The sequence below is a fragment of the Sinocyclocheilus grahami genome, unplaced genomic scaffold (assembly GCF_001515645.1).
Source record: "Sinocyclocheilus grahami isolate Dianchi unplaced genomic scaffold, SAMN03320097.WGS_v1.1 scaffold1730.1, whole genome shotgun sequence".
NCBI lineage: Eukaryota > Metazoa > Chordata > Actinopteri > Cypriniformes > Cyprinidae > Sinocyclocheilus > Sinocyclocheilus grahami.
In genome coordinates, this window is record NW_015506909.1 from 96,627 (window position 1) to 112,911 (window position 16,285).

Here is a 16,285-nt window from a genome sequence, read left to right on the forward strand (position 1 = left end):
CAATCACCATATGTTTGACTATTTTCAGTGAAAAACTTGGTAACACTTTATTTCGATAGTCCACTTTAGACATTCTATTAACAGTAAGTAACTTCGCAACTACATGTCAACTACATGTCAACTAGCAGTTAGTAGAGTATTAGTAGACTGTCTGCTTAATATCTTTCTTTGTCAACTTATTCTACTAACCCTAAACCTACCTTAACAGTCTACTCTGAGAGTTAGTAGACATGTAATTGCAAATTAATGAGAATTAGTTGACATGTAGTTGACATGTAGTTACAAAGTTACTTATAGTTAGTAGAATGTCTAAAGTGGACTATCGAAATAAAGTGTAACCAAAAACTTAAGCTTAAAAACAATGCAGATATATATCTATATATATATCAAAGGTAATCCATTATGGTTTGGACGTCACATCACATCCTGCATGGTTAAAAAGGGACATCATATATCAAAAAAGTTAACATACAAGTATATATATATATATAAACTAGATTCATAATTTGAACAATTGCTATGAACAGCATGTTTACATATTCTGCAAACACCATATAAGAGAGCAACACAAAGAAGAACGAAAGGAAAATGGTTTGCAGCCAAACTGTTTCATTTTAGACTAAGATCTCTGGAATTTTGCTGTCAGATTTTAGGTGTAGCACTCATCTCCAGCTTGCTGTCCCTCGGGGAGACAGTACAACCAGATAATTTACATCCCTGTTACTTGAAGCTCACTCTTTACTGCTGAGTTTACACTCTCCTACTGTAGAATTAGGCATTAGTGCGATTGTTAGAAATAGATGTGTATGTTGTCCAGAAGATCACATAAATACATCACAGTGTAGTTGCAAATAAACTTGACATTTGCATTGCCTCATTATTCTTTATACTGATCTAAAAGAGTGCTTCAGCTTGGTCCAGTTTGCATTTCTAGGATAACAAACTTTAAATGTCTAAAGAGCGCTCTAGCAGGAAAAGGTCATTTATCAACAAACTTAAACTAGACCAATGCGTTTAAAGAAAACCAGTGACACAAGTATTTGCTTTTTTTTCTTCCAATATTGGAAGGTGGCCTGAATTCCAGCCTCTATTTTTGTCGTAAAAAACATAAACACAAATAACAAACACGATATGCCATCATGCATGAGTCATGTCAGAAGAAGGATTCCACTTTAACTGACCTATAATCTCCTCAAACACTATAAACATGTTTAACAGTAGCCTACCGTTAAGGTACGGTCACAGACACGGTTGAAATCCAGACCTTTCAGAAGGAATCCACGCGACTGACTTCATATATTGGTACACTGACCAATCCAATGTGCATATTCTGCTGCTACTGACTGTCACAATGACCAATGACCAATCACCATATGTTTGACTATTTTCAGTGGAAAAACTTGGTAACACTTTATTTCGATAGTCCACTTTAGACATTCTATTAACAGTAAGTAACTTCGCAACTACATGTCAACTAGCAGTTAGTAGAGTATTAGTAGACTGTCTGCTTAATATATTTCTTTGTCAACATTCTACTAACCCTAAACCTACCTTAACAGTCTACTCTGAGAGTTAGTAGACATGTAATTGCAAATTAATGAGAATTAGTTGACATGTAGTTGACATGTAGTTACAAAGTTACTTATAGTTAGTAGAATGTCTAAAGTGGACTATCGAAATAAAGTGTAACCAAAAACTTAAGCTTAAAAACAATGCAGATATATATCTATATATATATCAAAGGTAATCCATTATGGTTTGGACGTCACATCACATCCTGCATGGTTAAAAAGGGACATCATATATCAAAAAAGTTAACATACAAGTATATATATATATATAAACTAGATTCATAATTTGAACAATTGCTATGAACAGCATGTTTACATATTCTGCAAACACCATATAAGAGAGCAACACAAAGAAGAACGAAAGGAAAATGGTTTGCAGCCAAACTGTTTCATTTTAGACTAAGATCTCTGGAATTTTGCTGTCAGATTTTAGGTGTAGCACTCATCTCCAGCTTGCTGTCCCTCGGGGAGACAGTACAACCAGATAATTTACATCCCTGTTACTTGAAGCTCACTCTTTACTGCTGAGTTTACACTCTCCTACTGTAGAATTAGGCATTAGTGCGATTGTTAGAAATAGATGTGTATGTTGTCCAGAAGATCACATAAATACATCACAGTGTAGTTGCAAATAAACTTGACATTTGCATTGCCTCGTTATTCTTTATACTGATCTAAAAGAGTGCTTCAGCTTGGTCCAGTTTGCATTTCTAGGATAACAAACTTTAAATGTCTAAAGAGCGCTCTAGAAGGAAAAGGTCATTTATCAACAAACTTAAACTAGACCAATGCGTTTAAAGAAAACCAGTGACACAAGTATTTGCTTTTTTTTCTTCCAATATTGGAAGGTGGCCTGAATTCCAGCCTCTATTTTTGTCGTAAAAAACATAAACACAAATAACAAACACGATATGCCATCATGCATGAGTCATGTCAGAAGAAGGATTCCACTTTAACTGACCTATAATCTCCTCAAACACTATAAACATGTTTAACAGTAGCCTACCGTTAAGGTACGGTCACAGACACGGTTGAAATCCAGACCTTTCAGAAGGAATCCACGCGACTGACTTCATATATTGGTACACTATTGACAATGGACCCTTTTTTGCCAGTAAAATGTCACTGAAATTTCACAAATGTGACTGAAACTTTTGGCCACTTTTACCCTTGTTCTGAATTTTTATGGGCAACATCCAGTCATTTCAATAGGATTCCACCCGATTGGGATTTTTGCAAGAGAGTGAAGATTTCGCAAAACAGGTTCAAGTTGGTGATGCAAATTGGGCACCTTGGTTTGGTTTGAAAATGGTTTGAAAATGGTTTGAAAATGACTTCTTTGTGAACTGCGTTTCGTTCATTGCTAAACTATTGACAATAGACAATGGGACCCATTTTTGTCCACAAAATTTCACCAAAATTTTGCAAACGTACCCAAACCTTTACTTTTAAAGTGTGGTACATTTAAAGTGTGGCAAAATCCAGTCATTTCAATTGGATTCCATGTGATTGGGATTTTTGCGTAAGTGTGAAAGATTTCGCAACAGGTTCAAGTTTGTGATGCAAATTTGGTGCATTGACCAACAAAAAAGCTGCTTGGATTGAAAACGACTTCTTTATGAGTTACGCTTCACAGTCTACATTGCTACACTATTGACCCATTTTTTTGGACACGAAATTTCACACAAATTTCACGAATGTGACCACACCTTTACTCTTCAAATGCGGTCACATTCACCCTTGTTTGGCGAATTTTCATGGGCAAAATTCAATAGGATTCCACACGATTGGGATTTTTGCATGAAGTTGAAAAACAAAACTTTCAACAGGTTCAAGTTAGTGTCACAAATTTGGTGCATTGACCAGCAGAAAGCTGCTTGGTTTCAAAGTAACTTCTTTGTGAAATGCGCTTCATTCATTTCTACACTTTTGACAAAAGGCAATGGACCCATTTTTTTAGGCTGTGAAATTTTGCAAATGTTTTTTTGTGAAAACATTTGATTCTTTTTTGGCTAATTTTCATGTGCAAAATACAGTAATCTGAATAGGATATTTGCGCTAAATCGACAGATTTTGACCAACAAAAAACAAAAAAGCTTTTGGTTTGAAAAGTGGTTTGTACATCGCTACACACCTGGAAGACAGGCCCACAAAATCTCACTAATGTGACTGCGCATTTAATCTTACTGTCTAACTTGTAAATCTTCTGAAATGTCCATGTGGAAAGTTACTGTATTGATGCCAGGATGGTTGCTAAGGTGTTCTGGGTAGTTATTAGGACACTGCTAAGCTGTTGCATGGAAGTTAAGTGGTTACATACAGTTAAAAAACAAAACAGTTGGTTTCCGGATATGGTCTATGAGATATAGTCTATGAGATTTAACTCAGTTTAAAGAGTTTAAATGTAGGTTAGTAACTTGTTTATTTTGCACCATCTTAAAATCTGTATCCATTCAAGCCTATAATTCCAGTCTCAATGTAAAAACCCACATAATAGCTCTTGCACATCATTAGTCCTGACAGCTGCAATCTAGTCTCATATTGTGCTGCATGTGAGAGAGTGTGCTCAGACGTCTGGAGGTGTTCACCGGTATGTGTCTGTACACATCCACATTTGACAAGAGGTTTCAAGTTATGTATGTTACATAGTACCTTGCTTAAAATAAAACAACCAATAAAACTAAATGTCATTTACAGTTATGGTATCTATGAAATGTCACATTTCACAGGTCTTTGTAAAAGACTTTAAAAGGAAATTTGGTAACACTTTACTTGAAGGGGTGTGCATAAGACTGACATGACACCTTCATAATCATGACATGACACATGTCATGAATATGAAGGAGGTTGTATGCATGTTTATGACAACTGTCATTAAGTGTCATTCGCTCAGTTATGTCATTTTTAATGCAAATATGACATTATTTGACCTAACCCTAACCTAACCCCACCCCTACCCTTACCCCTAACCATAGCCCATAACAAAGACATCTCAAACAATGTCATATTTGCATTAAAAATTACATAACGGAGCGAATGACACTTAATGACAGTTGTCATAAACATGCATTAAAACCTTCATATTCATGACATGTGTCATGTCATGATTATGAAGGTATCATGTCAGTCTTATGCACACCCCTTCAAGTAAAGTGTAACTGGAAATTCTTCAAAATCTCCCATTTTTGTTTGAAAGAAAAATCAGCTAAATCTAGACCAGTTAGACCAGCAAATAAATCAGATTTTTCTTTATTTGGCCACTGGTCGGCTCATTTTTAGGTCAGTGTTCATAAACAATGGGTTGCGTCAACAAATTTTGACTGCATTAAATCAACAGATCAATCCTCTACTGAACACTGACAGGACGCCCATGAATTATGCCATTTTAAACACTCGACAACAAATAGTTTCCAGTGACCTGAAGGCAAAATCTTCTCCTCTAGTCATGTTCTCTTTGTTTGTTCCAAAAAAAGAGGTTGACGCATACAGTTTGATTTCAACACCTTGTGTCTCGCGTTCTTACGCTTTTAGGAAATTCACTTTTCCTGAACGGGGCCGTTGACTGTTTTCATACTAAATGAGTGAAACAGTTGGATAATTAACTTGAACAGTTTTCATATCTCTGTTCCACAGAGCCAAAGAAGTCATGAGAACTGGAAACAATGGCCTAGGCTGTCTTTATCATGAGACAATAAACATCAATCACTCTTATCATCATGCCCAGGTTACAAATATTGTCTATAGCTGTCAACGCGGTGCAGTGTTTTGAAAATAGCTATGAGGAGTTTCCATATGGCAGGATTATTTATTAGTAAGTTTGTCTGAGAATTGAGACCATGACCTTATCAAGCTATTGAGTTTTTCATCTTAAATCGAAAAGGTTTTGACCAAAATGTACAATCTAGTGGGTGAAAAACAGAGGCTTTGCCATCTGGGCCTGCACTTTATTGTCTGCATTTGTTCAATGGCATTAACATTACATCTAGAGTCAATAAAGTCATATATAATGAAGATGAAACTTTTATATTGAGCGCCGTTCTGAGTAAAATCCTGCACCATCCTTCCCTACTTCTTCATGAATTGTTAAGTTTGAAATAGATCTCTGGTATCGAATTGCACAATATGTTTAAGCAGAAAGAGACATCTGGTGGTGGTAAGAAGATCATGCATCCAAATATTTTGCAGTCTTTAGAATTTGAAGGACTCGCATACAAACAAATGAGATGTCAGAACACAACTACACATTTCATACTGTCACACACACAAACAAAATGGCATTTTTTTTTTTAAATCACCACGTTGTTTTATTAGAGAAGGGGAATGCTGATAATTAAGTTGCATTTAGTAGTCTAACAAAGAAATATTAAATTCAACAATCTGAAATAGAATGTTGTCAAAATGAAGTGTGCTCCACCAGTTTATTATACTGCAATGACAAGCCTGGAATAAGGAAACAATTTGGTGCTAGAGCAGAGAATAAATTAGCTTGCTTGTCCATGAATAAGACATAAAGAATACAGTTTTTCTTTTTGCATTGATATGATTCTGAATAGCAGACGAGATCACGCAGGGATACATAAGGAGTGTGTGTTGTATTAGGAAATACAATGCATCTGCTACATATTCAGTAGCAAACATATATAAATGAACGTGTGAAATGAGTTGGTAGTGTTGTCATGCCATATAATCAAGTCAGCCATTAAAAAAAAAAAGGTATAAGTCAAGGTACATGGCAAGTCATGTTTAGTGATTAATGTTAAGTAAGATGATAAAATGATAAACACAGGTGTCTACCTAATGTCCATGTGGTTGGAGGAACCAATGCTGGTAAAGGCTCCATGCAAATGGATACTCCAAAAAAAAAAAAAAATCATGTTTAACAACCTCACTTAAACTTTCCTGAAATACATCCATGCAAAACAAGTGTGCATTTAAAATGAAATAAAATAGAATGTGTTCAAAAAAGGGTTTAGGCATTTGGAATACGGACTGGAAAATTTACCAACAGATCTTCAATGAGATGTACAGCTTGATTGTGTTATAACAATTAAAACCTGTGCTTTTTGTGAAATTGAAATTCGATAATCTGATGTACAGTTGATTATTTAAAGAATTCCACTGAGTAACAGCACAGGTACAACCAACTTTACACAGCAGCTGCATGCTACAAACTACCAGCCATATTATTGAATTATTGAACAGATTTGTGATTCAGTAACTACTTGCATAATTTGCACTGGGCATCACAGACAGACATTTATCAGATGAATTTGGGTAAATTGAGCCACTTTAACTGTCCCAATTTACTTAAATTCACCCTTTGTTACAGACTTCTCTGCTAATGACAGTAAAACAGTGTTGTGATATTCTGCTTGCCACATCCAAGACAGCTTTCATAATTTTCATCAAGCTCTGGTTTCAGTTGGTCTTATCAGTTATTAATCTGTTACCTTGATGAACTGAAAATATGAGATCTACTTGCTGGTCAGTGCAACAGATTTTGAGAGCGCACATACCCCCTAAAATTCCCTTTCAATTTAAGATTAAATATCTGCATTTTATATATAACCTCAAAAAACAAGCTTTACAAACAAGGTTTTTACTTTCACTTGAACACTGTAGTGATGCACTGAAATGTTCTGTCCAACAGTGATTAAATTCACTGTTAGTTGTTTGTAATATACATATCTAACCTACACAAATCTTTGTTCTTAAAAAATATATTCACAATCAAGGAATAAAGTGTCCTCTAAAGTATGCTTATGTCTGAAAAGCATAAAAATAGATGATAATTGATCAGTAACTGAGTTTGTCCATATGAAAAAGACACTCCATAACCCTCTATTTAAATATCTCAGTGTGCTAACCAAAGAAACAAACAAACAAAAAAATCTCTCTTTGCACATTTAAGCTTTGTTATATTAGTCACATCGGCAGTTAATGATTATTTTACGGACAAAAATGTACAAACAAAAGCAATAGTAAATTCTTCAGTCAGTCTTTGATCAGTACAAATGCCTGAAAATGGCAACTCTTGTGTGGTAAGGCTTGCCAGACAAATGAACAAACAAAGAACGCAAAAACATTAAACCAGGGCTGTCCAAACTCGGTCCTGGAGGGCTCCAACTTGCCTCAACACACCTGACTGGAAGTTTCTATGCCTAGTAAGAGCTTGATTAGCTGCGTCAGGTGTGTTTAATTAGGGTTGGAGCTAAACTCTGCAGGACACCGGCCCTCCAGGACCGAGTTTGGACAGCCCTGCATTAAACCAACACAAAACTGCTTGCTAGCCATCACTCATACAGTGTATCCCTCTATCTCAGTCCCTCTTAGAGCAGCATGGACTCCTGCATTGCAAAGGCCTCCTGCGTCTGCCTGTAGTGTGTTCCTCCGAACAGCGGGGGGAGCTGTTGTCTGCCGGAGTGCTCTTGGTAGGGTCCTCTGAAATGGAGCACAGCGTCCGAGATATTTGCAGGAGCAAAGTTAAACTCCTGAACGGGGTGAATGGGAGAGAGCTGAGCTTTCTGGAAGCTGGGAGATCGAGGTAGGCCCACAGGAGATCGCGGAGGCCCCGCCTCCATGTCCCCATACCAGCCCTCTCTCCGTCTGTGCACCTCATAACGCAGTTCTGTGGACGGGTAAGCAGGAGAGCCCATCAGTCGGGTCTGTTGTCGCATGTAATACCCGCCCTCGCCAACACTGTCTATCTGGGACGAAAGCTCGGCAGGAGAAACCCTGAGAGGGGGCATGTTTGGGGGTGGCCGTCGGTAGGTTAAGTAGCTGTTGTTCATCAGCGTTTTCTCTGGCGAAGGGTTAGATGAGCCACGTCCCGTAGTTGCGTAAATTTGCTCATTGTACGGCTGGCCGTATAGTCTGTCCTCGGACCGAGAATCTGAAACGTAGGTAGTGTAGACAGGAGTCATGCCGGGTGGGTAGTGCAAAGGTGCACGGGGTTCTGGTTTGCTCTGTTTAGGCATTCTAAAGGGAGAGACGTCAGTTCCATCACTAGGGGGACGGGTGGGACTGTCCTGTCTCAAAGAAGGTCCAACGTATGGTCGGGAGGGGGGGCGAGAGGGCGGTTTCTCAAGCTCTATAATCTCCATAACCTCTCCATCTGGTCCTGGGACATTGTCGTATTGCGAGGCGTTGGAGGCGCGGTTGGAGCCCGGAACAAATGCTCGTGAATGGGGTTGGCTCTGTGCCCCGGTGGCCTCCTCTGGAGTTGGGGAGCTGGGCGAGGGTGGAACACCCATAGTTAGACTAACCTGGCTTTCCCGAAGTGCTGCAGCCTTGACTGCTTCCAGTTTGCCCTCCGAAGGCTTGACCCAACGAGGTCCAATGTCCCTGCGCATGCTGGATCTAGCATTGGAGTTGTGATTCGCCTGGTTCTGGGTCAGCACCTTCCCACCACCTGTTGTGCTGCTGTGGGTTGGGACCCGTTCCTTTTGAGTGTCCACACCTCGTCCATCCCTCTCCCTTTTGTCTGGATGAGGCACCTTGTCCAGGGAGCTGGGTGGCCGACTTTCTTGGTACCTCTCTGGTGTTCCGTCAGTGACGGGACCAGACTCTGCTTGTTTACTGACGCTTGCGGCAGGGCTCGAATCACGAGGGGGAAGTCCCTCAACTGTCTTCCCGACCGGCTGCCCATTAGCCACATGATTCGCAAATCCTGGAGGCTCAGGAGGAAGTTGACCTAATGGTTTCTTAGGAAACTCATCCTCCTTACCTGCACAAGTGATAGAGGAATAGCCAATTAGTGCTAACATTTGTACAGAAATGCCAAGTATTAAAGACCCCATGAAATTGAAACTTTATACGAACTTTATCTGCATTCAAAATGTGCAATCTCTCTTTTCATTTGAAACAGATCAAAACATTGATGACTCCTCTTGCACATACACATTTCTAACCAATAGCTCTCTTCCGGAAAACCGCATTTCATGGAGTCTTTAAACCAGGGGTTTTCAAACTCGGTCCTGAAGGGACAGTGTCCTGCAGATTTTGGCTCCAACCTTAATTAAACACACCTGAACCAGCTAATCAAGGCCTGTTTCCGAAATCGCCCCCAAATAGGGCCCTGTCAAGGGCCCTATTTGAGGGGAGAGCCATTTGTAGTGGTGTCCGAAACCATAGTGGACGTTCTTGAGTGCACTCATTCAATCCCACAATGCACCGCAAAAGCGAGTGTACAACCATTGCATGCTCAATGGCTAGAGAATACCCATAATGCACTGTGAGAGTCGAGTGAAGAAGATGGCGCCTGCAGCAGAATCATCCATTCATTTTACATAGGACTCATCCACGGCATAATACAGTGTAATTAACACAGGAATAAATTGTAAATTGATTATTAAATTGGGTTTTTAAATTAACTAGGGTTTATACTGTACATGATTTCCATGACAGAGTTCAAGATAAATCGTTTAATCTTCCTACTGGAGCTGCCAGTTTCCCAGTTTAAATTATTATTAAACAGAGAGCACAAACTATGCAGAAGCAGCAGCAATTTCGAATTCACTCGCTCATTTTCATTTACTCCTTCAAGTAAGCTAAATTAGTGACCTATAGGGAATAGTGAATGAGGGTATAGGGGCGATTTCAGATACAGCCAAGGTCTTACTAGGCATGCTAGAAACTTATAGGCAGGTGTGTTGAGGGAAATTGTAGCTAAACTCTGCAGGACACTGGCCCTCCAGGACCGAGTTTGGAGACCCCTGCTTTAAACCATCAGAATATAAACAAACACTGAAGTGCAAGACTCATGCAGCTGAATGTCTTTTAGAAGAACCAAACTGCCAAATAAAACAAGAGTTACAGTAGACACTTTGTTCAAATAAAATCAAACCACAAACATCCACGGCTGGTGTCAAATCAAAGCTCAGATTGGGAACACTGAGGAGTCAAAAAGCTAAAAATATAAATGAAAATATTATCACAACACTTACAGTTCAAGACTGACTGTGAACATATAAACCACGTGGAGAAAAAATGTGTTAGGTAACATTTTGGAACACACAGCATGTGCACAATATTCACGTTTGTAGTGAAGGAAACTGAAGAAAACGTCAAGGGAATGATGAACGTTTACAAACAGATACTGATGGTTAGGGCGAATATTGGTGTGCATTGAGAAGGGGCTTGAGGAACGCAAACGTCAAAGACACACAAACCCGTGAACACTTCCAAAGGTGCTGGTTTTCATATGTTGGGTCCAAAATTAAGATTTGCCGAGCTGACCAAATGAATGGCATGTACGGTTTAAATCAAGACTCGTTGTTCATGGTTTCTCATGCAAATCGAACAGAAGACTCGACTCAGAATTGATTTCAATATATAGCATGTTGCTAAGCTAATGATACAATACTCTATCATACAAAAATACCCATGTTAAAAATATTTTTATTGCTAATTTTTGGCAGTGAATTAAATCTAAGTGCATTTATTATCAGCATTTCTGTCAGCTTAGATTATTTTTTTATCACAAGTTTGTCACATACTGGGACTTTTTTCATGAACGACACATGCCTGGCCAACATTAGGTATCTTTGGAAACAATTATTATTTTTTTTTTTAACAGTCTTTGTGTTGGGAGAGCAACTATGACGATGTAGTAGGCCTGGGCGATAAAACGGTATCGATATTTATCGACGATACAGCGCACGATATAGGCACGTGCTATGAGTGACGCAGACAGCACACACAAACACGAACATGAGTGCTGTGCCGGCCTGTGATGAGGAGATTGTGAGTAAAGAATGAATATTAATCGAATTTAAAATAAACATTTGCATTTGAATGCAAAAATAGTACAATCCAACGTTAGATGTGCGTCAGGGAGCGTCATCAGTGGAGCACAAGATGCGGTGATGATGATGTAAGTGAAGTTGTAGTTTAATGTTTTGTTAGTCTAGCCCACGAGACGCGCAGTTGCTGCGTTATTCATTCAAAATATTAGAGCAATATAGAAGCTCAATGCGCGGAAGATCTTGATTAGGTTAAAACCGAAACCAAGCCATTCACACAGAACGCATATTCAGCGCATTTTCTAGACGGACAAATATGACTGCTGCACTCCTGTCTCACACAAGAGATGTAGACAGCCATGCAAAGTTAAAACAGTTTAAACTTTTAGAAAACACGTCGTGCATTTTTGTGGAGGTTTTTTCCTTTTCACTGCGTCTCATATGTTTTTAAAGGCAATCTGTGTGATGTGTGATTCAACTCTTTGTATTAAGCAATGCATAAATACGTGATGCTGTTTTGTTCATAATTGTTTATGCAATTTACGAAATTATATTTGATTTATACGAGTTCTTTTAGACGTAATGCACTTTTTTTTTTACAGACAGTTACTTCCTTAAAGGTCCCATGACATGCTGCTTTTTGGATGCTTTTATATAGGCCTAAGTACTAAGCCCCTAGTACTGTATCTGAAGTCTCTTTCCCGAAATTCAGCCTTGGTGCAGAATTTCAGCCACTACGAGCCAGTCCCACAATGAGCTTTCCTTAGGATGTGCCATTTCTGTGTCTGTAGCCTTAAATGCTAATGAGGAGGAGAGAGGCGGGGCAACTGCCATGCTTCGCTCGTTTGCAACCCATGATGTCTCTCGAGGAAAAAAAAATATTGCGCTCGCCTCGCAGGGTAGTAGCTCATTTTCTCATGGGCGGGCCAAATTCTCTGGGCGGGCAAAGCAGAGAAAGGGGAGGTAACCTTTCCCCGTATGACGACATAAAGGGAAGATTCCAGATTGGGCCATCTGAGCTTTCATTTTCTCAAAGGCGAAGCAGGATACCCAGGGCTCGGTTTACACCTATCGCCATTTCTAGCCACTGGGGGGGCCATAGGCAGGCTAGGGGAACTCATATTAATGTTAAAAAACCTCAAAGTGAAATTTTCATGCCATGGGACCTTTAAGTTGACAATTTAATGTGCTGCATTATTTTGCTCATTGCGCCCTCCTGTGGCCTCGGGAGACAAGCCAAAAGTTTAACCTATTCAATCTGCAAATAAAACATTAGAAATTAGATATTTGTTTAATTTTAATTTTGTTTTTGACTGTTAAAACAAAAAAAATATTTGTTGTTTGTCTCAATAAATTGAGTTAATTTAAAAATACAGTGGTTAAATGTAAACATTTGTATCTATTGCTCTCTAAAAAAGGTTATAAAAAAATGTCAATAATTATCGATACCGAACGATATGAAACATTATATTGTTTTACATTTTTTAGCCATATCGCCCAGCCCTACGATGTAGGCAGCTTATTATATATATATATATATATATTTTTTAAGTTTCAAGGCCAATAGGAAATCTCTATGGTTCTCGATTCACATCATCTACTTAATTCATTTGCCACTGGCAGATGTGGCAAAAAGTTAATTTTGGACACTTTTATCTACTGACAAGTGTGTTTTTTATTTGCTTAAGTTAAATGTATCTATTATAACGGTCCTTTTACATCTTTCTAACATACAGTACCCCACAACACATTTTTGTGACATTCCCGAAACAAACATTTTAAATAAATGAAACAGGTTTTGTGAAAGACAGAGAAACAAACGAGGGGAAAGGGACGTGTGTGTAGTGGGGGTAGACGAACGAATGGTTGGTTGATTGACAGATAAAGTATTCAGTGCGTTTTTGCCCACCGGTTGGTTTTGTAGGAGGGTTGGTGCCCCCCTTTCCCAGACCCACTAGTGTAAGCAGGGGCTATGTTTGAAGCGAAAGGGAGAGAATGCAGATTAGACAAACAGTACATAGCAGCAGTGAATGAGTGTCTCTGTGTGTGAGTGTGTATGTGTGTGTTTGTGCATGAGATAAAGGAACAGAGTCAAAGAGAGATTACCAGGAGACGGTGTGTGCAGTAGGATGTGTCCCTCTATGGGTGGTGACACACACAGCCCATTTTATGATTTCAGTGCATGTGTGTGTTTAAAGTACCTGGAAGTGGCAGATCCAGTTTAGATCGTCTGAGTTCAGACATGGAGTGTTGAAGCTGCTCTATCACAAAGTCATCCTCAAAAAAGAAATCCTTTGACAGAGTCACCTGCAGAAACTTCACAAGCTCCTCCATGGACAACTTCAAGAGGGTTTCTAACACACAAACACACAGAGCAATGAGCATACAAGTAGTTACAACTAGAATGGGAAAGAAGAAGAATCATACACTAATTATAGCTAATTACAATTATTATAGTCTATCCTGATCAAGTCCTTTCAGGGTTTATTTTGCACATTGATCATCCATTTGTATTTATGAATAATCTGTATTATATGTAATATCGGAGTTATTACTTTTGTGGAGTTTGAGGATGGTGTAGGACATTGCAGTCAGAACTCGCTCTCCTTCCAGAATATAGATGTCCCATATTCTCAATGTAAGTGTGAATGGAGTCTATTCAATAAAACACACATTAATGCAGTCAAATTAGTAAGGTTTCACAATGGACAACATAATGCAACATAATAATATGCTTGGATTTACTGAAATAACATTTAAAGAGTGCATACCCGATCCAAGAAACACTGAAAAAACCATTTCAGAGTGTACAGGCTGGTGTACACCTCTTGATTATCCTGTAGAGGGCAGCAAAGGGACAGGTATTGTACGGGAATGACATCAAAACACACATAAAAAACACATTTTATTCATTCACACATATATATATATATATATATATATATATATATATATACTATAGGCTACATACTAGTGTACTACATATGCCACATTATGTACTTATTTTAAACTTTATGTGAAAAAAAAATGCAATTATATATACATATGTAAAATATGTAAAAAAATAAAATAAAAAAAATTTACTTTTGGCAATCCGATCAAATAATTAAGGGGAAAAACATGTTACTTGTTCATCATTCTAAAACTAAGAGCACACTGTGAGCTTTATAGCTATATACTGCAAATGTAGGTCATCCAGGTATCCTATGCATGCAGAAGATTCACATATTGTGCAGTGTATATACTGCAAAAACAGTGCAAGTACTATCGATGTACTGCATACTATTTGGAACAAAGCCATATGTTCTCTCTCTCTCCCTCACTCACACACACACACTCTCACACTTTATTGAGTGAGAGCTTATCGTTCTCTTTTATCCTCTTTCTAATCCATTCACATCAAAGACTGTCTCTCTCACACAAATAATTAATTAATTAATCCATCACATTATTTATTAATATTGCCTTTTATTAATTACTCTGCCCTTTAATGAATCCCAGGCTGACATTTCTTTGTGAATTCTTTGTTACATCAGCGCTCAGCGTTAGCCAGCTGCTCGAGTTTATTTGAAAAAAGACACAGGCCAGAAATTATGGAATATAGGGCAAAACTAAGACTGGATATGAAGCTTTTCAGACATTGTGAAAATTTGAATTTAGGACACGCAGGACAAAATTAATATCAACACTATTAAAAAAAGTCTTAGATGCAAGTAATGTGTACCGTATTACAAGTGAAGTGGTTTAAAGTTCAGATGTCCCACGTTTTGAATTTAGTGATGTTTTGATGTTTTGGAGGCGTTTGTGTCTTACTAGATGTTGTTTGAGCTTAGGCATCATCTTCTGCAGGATCCGGTCATGATGCTCCTGGAAGCGCATGAGTTTAGGGAACCCTGGTATAAAGAAACCTAGACAAACACAACATTTTTCAATTTAGAACAAAAATCATATGTGAAGTGCATGTTTGCAATATACAGAACATGAAATGAATGTTTGTAGCAAGTGGTGACTCAACACAGTAAGTAAAAATTAATTAATTATACTACGAACTGCATAGCCTATGCCGCTTTCATATATTTATTTAATTAAATAATTATATGAATATTTATAAAAAAATTATATTTAATACTAATAAAGCAAGCATTTTCTTTTCCCTTATAAAACTTGCATTTTGCCATTTCTAAATATCTATTATTATTGTAATTATTATTCAGGGTATATACAGGAATCATGGAGTTCAATTTAATACCTTTTAAGACCTTTTTTAAGACACTTTCCATACATTTTAAGACCTCATTGCCACTCCATGTTTTAACCGGTTACATCGGCGACACTTTAACTTACATTTACTATACAGTGGGGCAAAAAAGTATTTAGTCAGCCACCAATTGTGCAAGTTCTCCCACTTAAAAAGATGAGAGAGGCCTTCCTTATCAATACAACATAATTCAGAAGGGGTAACGAAGCACAAGATAATTAATTGAGTGACTAACCAATGCAACCCTAGAAGCAAGAATTAGACCAATAAACAAAACAACTGACAAAACTTATTGAGGAGGGAAAATAAAGCTGTCCGAGCTAACGGGACAATGAGTTCACACAGTATATTCAAAAGATGTATTTGTCACATCAACTCTTATCTTAGCTGTTTTATGGAACACTTCTCATGACAAACACCTAACTGATCAGACCGTTTACCTGTGATTACGGAGTGCTTGATTTGATACAGACATGACAGAGTGTCAGTACTGCACTTGATCGTGTCTGAATGATCATGGAAGGTAAAATAATGATCACAACTATTACATCATTTTAATTGTGCATTCCAAGCTCATGCCAGTAAAAACAAAACAAAAAAACGCCCAAAGTAGCGCAATTACCATGTCCCAAATATAAAAATGTCATTTCCATCCCTAAAATACATATTTTACAGTCACTGTTATGCACATTTATCATAAACACAGCTCAAAT

At 38.0% G+C, this 16,285-nt stretch overlaps 1 protein-coding gene across 1 annotated transcript in view; it reads right to left on the reverse strand.

Moving 5' to 3' along the window:
- Window positions 1-7,775: 7,775 nt before the first annotated feature.
- The window catches only part of LOC107572286 (USP6 N-terminal-like protein), a 39,428-nt gene continuing 30,918 nt past the window's right edge, over window positions 7,776-16,285 (reverse strand). The window contains exons 10-14 of the mRNA XM_016258706.1: window positions 15,128-15,222; window positions 14,086-14,151; window positions 13,870-13,969; window positions 13,516-13,668; window positions 7,776-9,297 (exon numbers count right to left, since the gene is read on the reverse strand). Coding sequence (XP_016114192.1) covers window positions 7,901-9,297; window positions 13,516-13,668; window positions 13,870-13,969; window positions 14,086-14,151; window positions 15,128-15,222 — 1,811 coding nt within the window. The 3' untranslated portion in view covers window positions 7,776-7,900. The remainder of the gene's footprint in view (window positions 9,298-13,515; window positions 13,669-13,869; window positions 13,970-14,085; window positions 14,152-15,127; window positions 15,223-16,285) is intronic.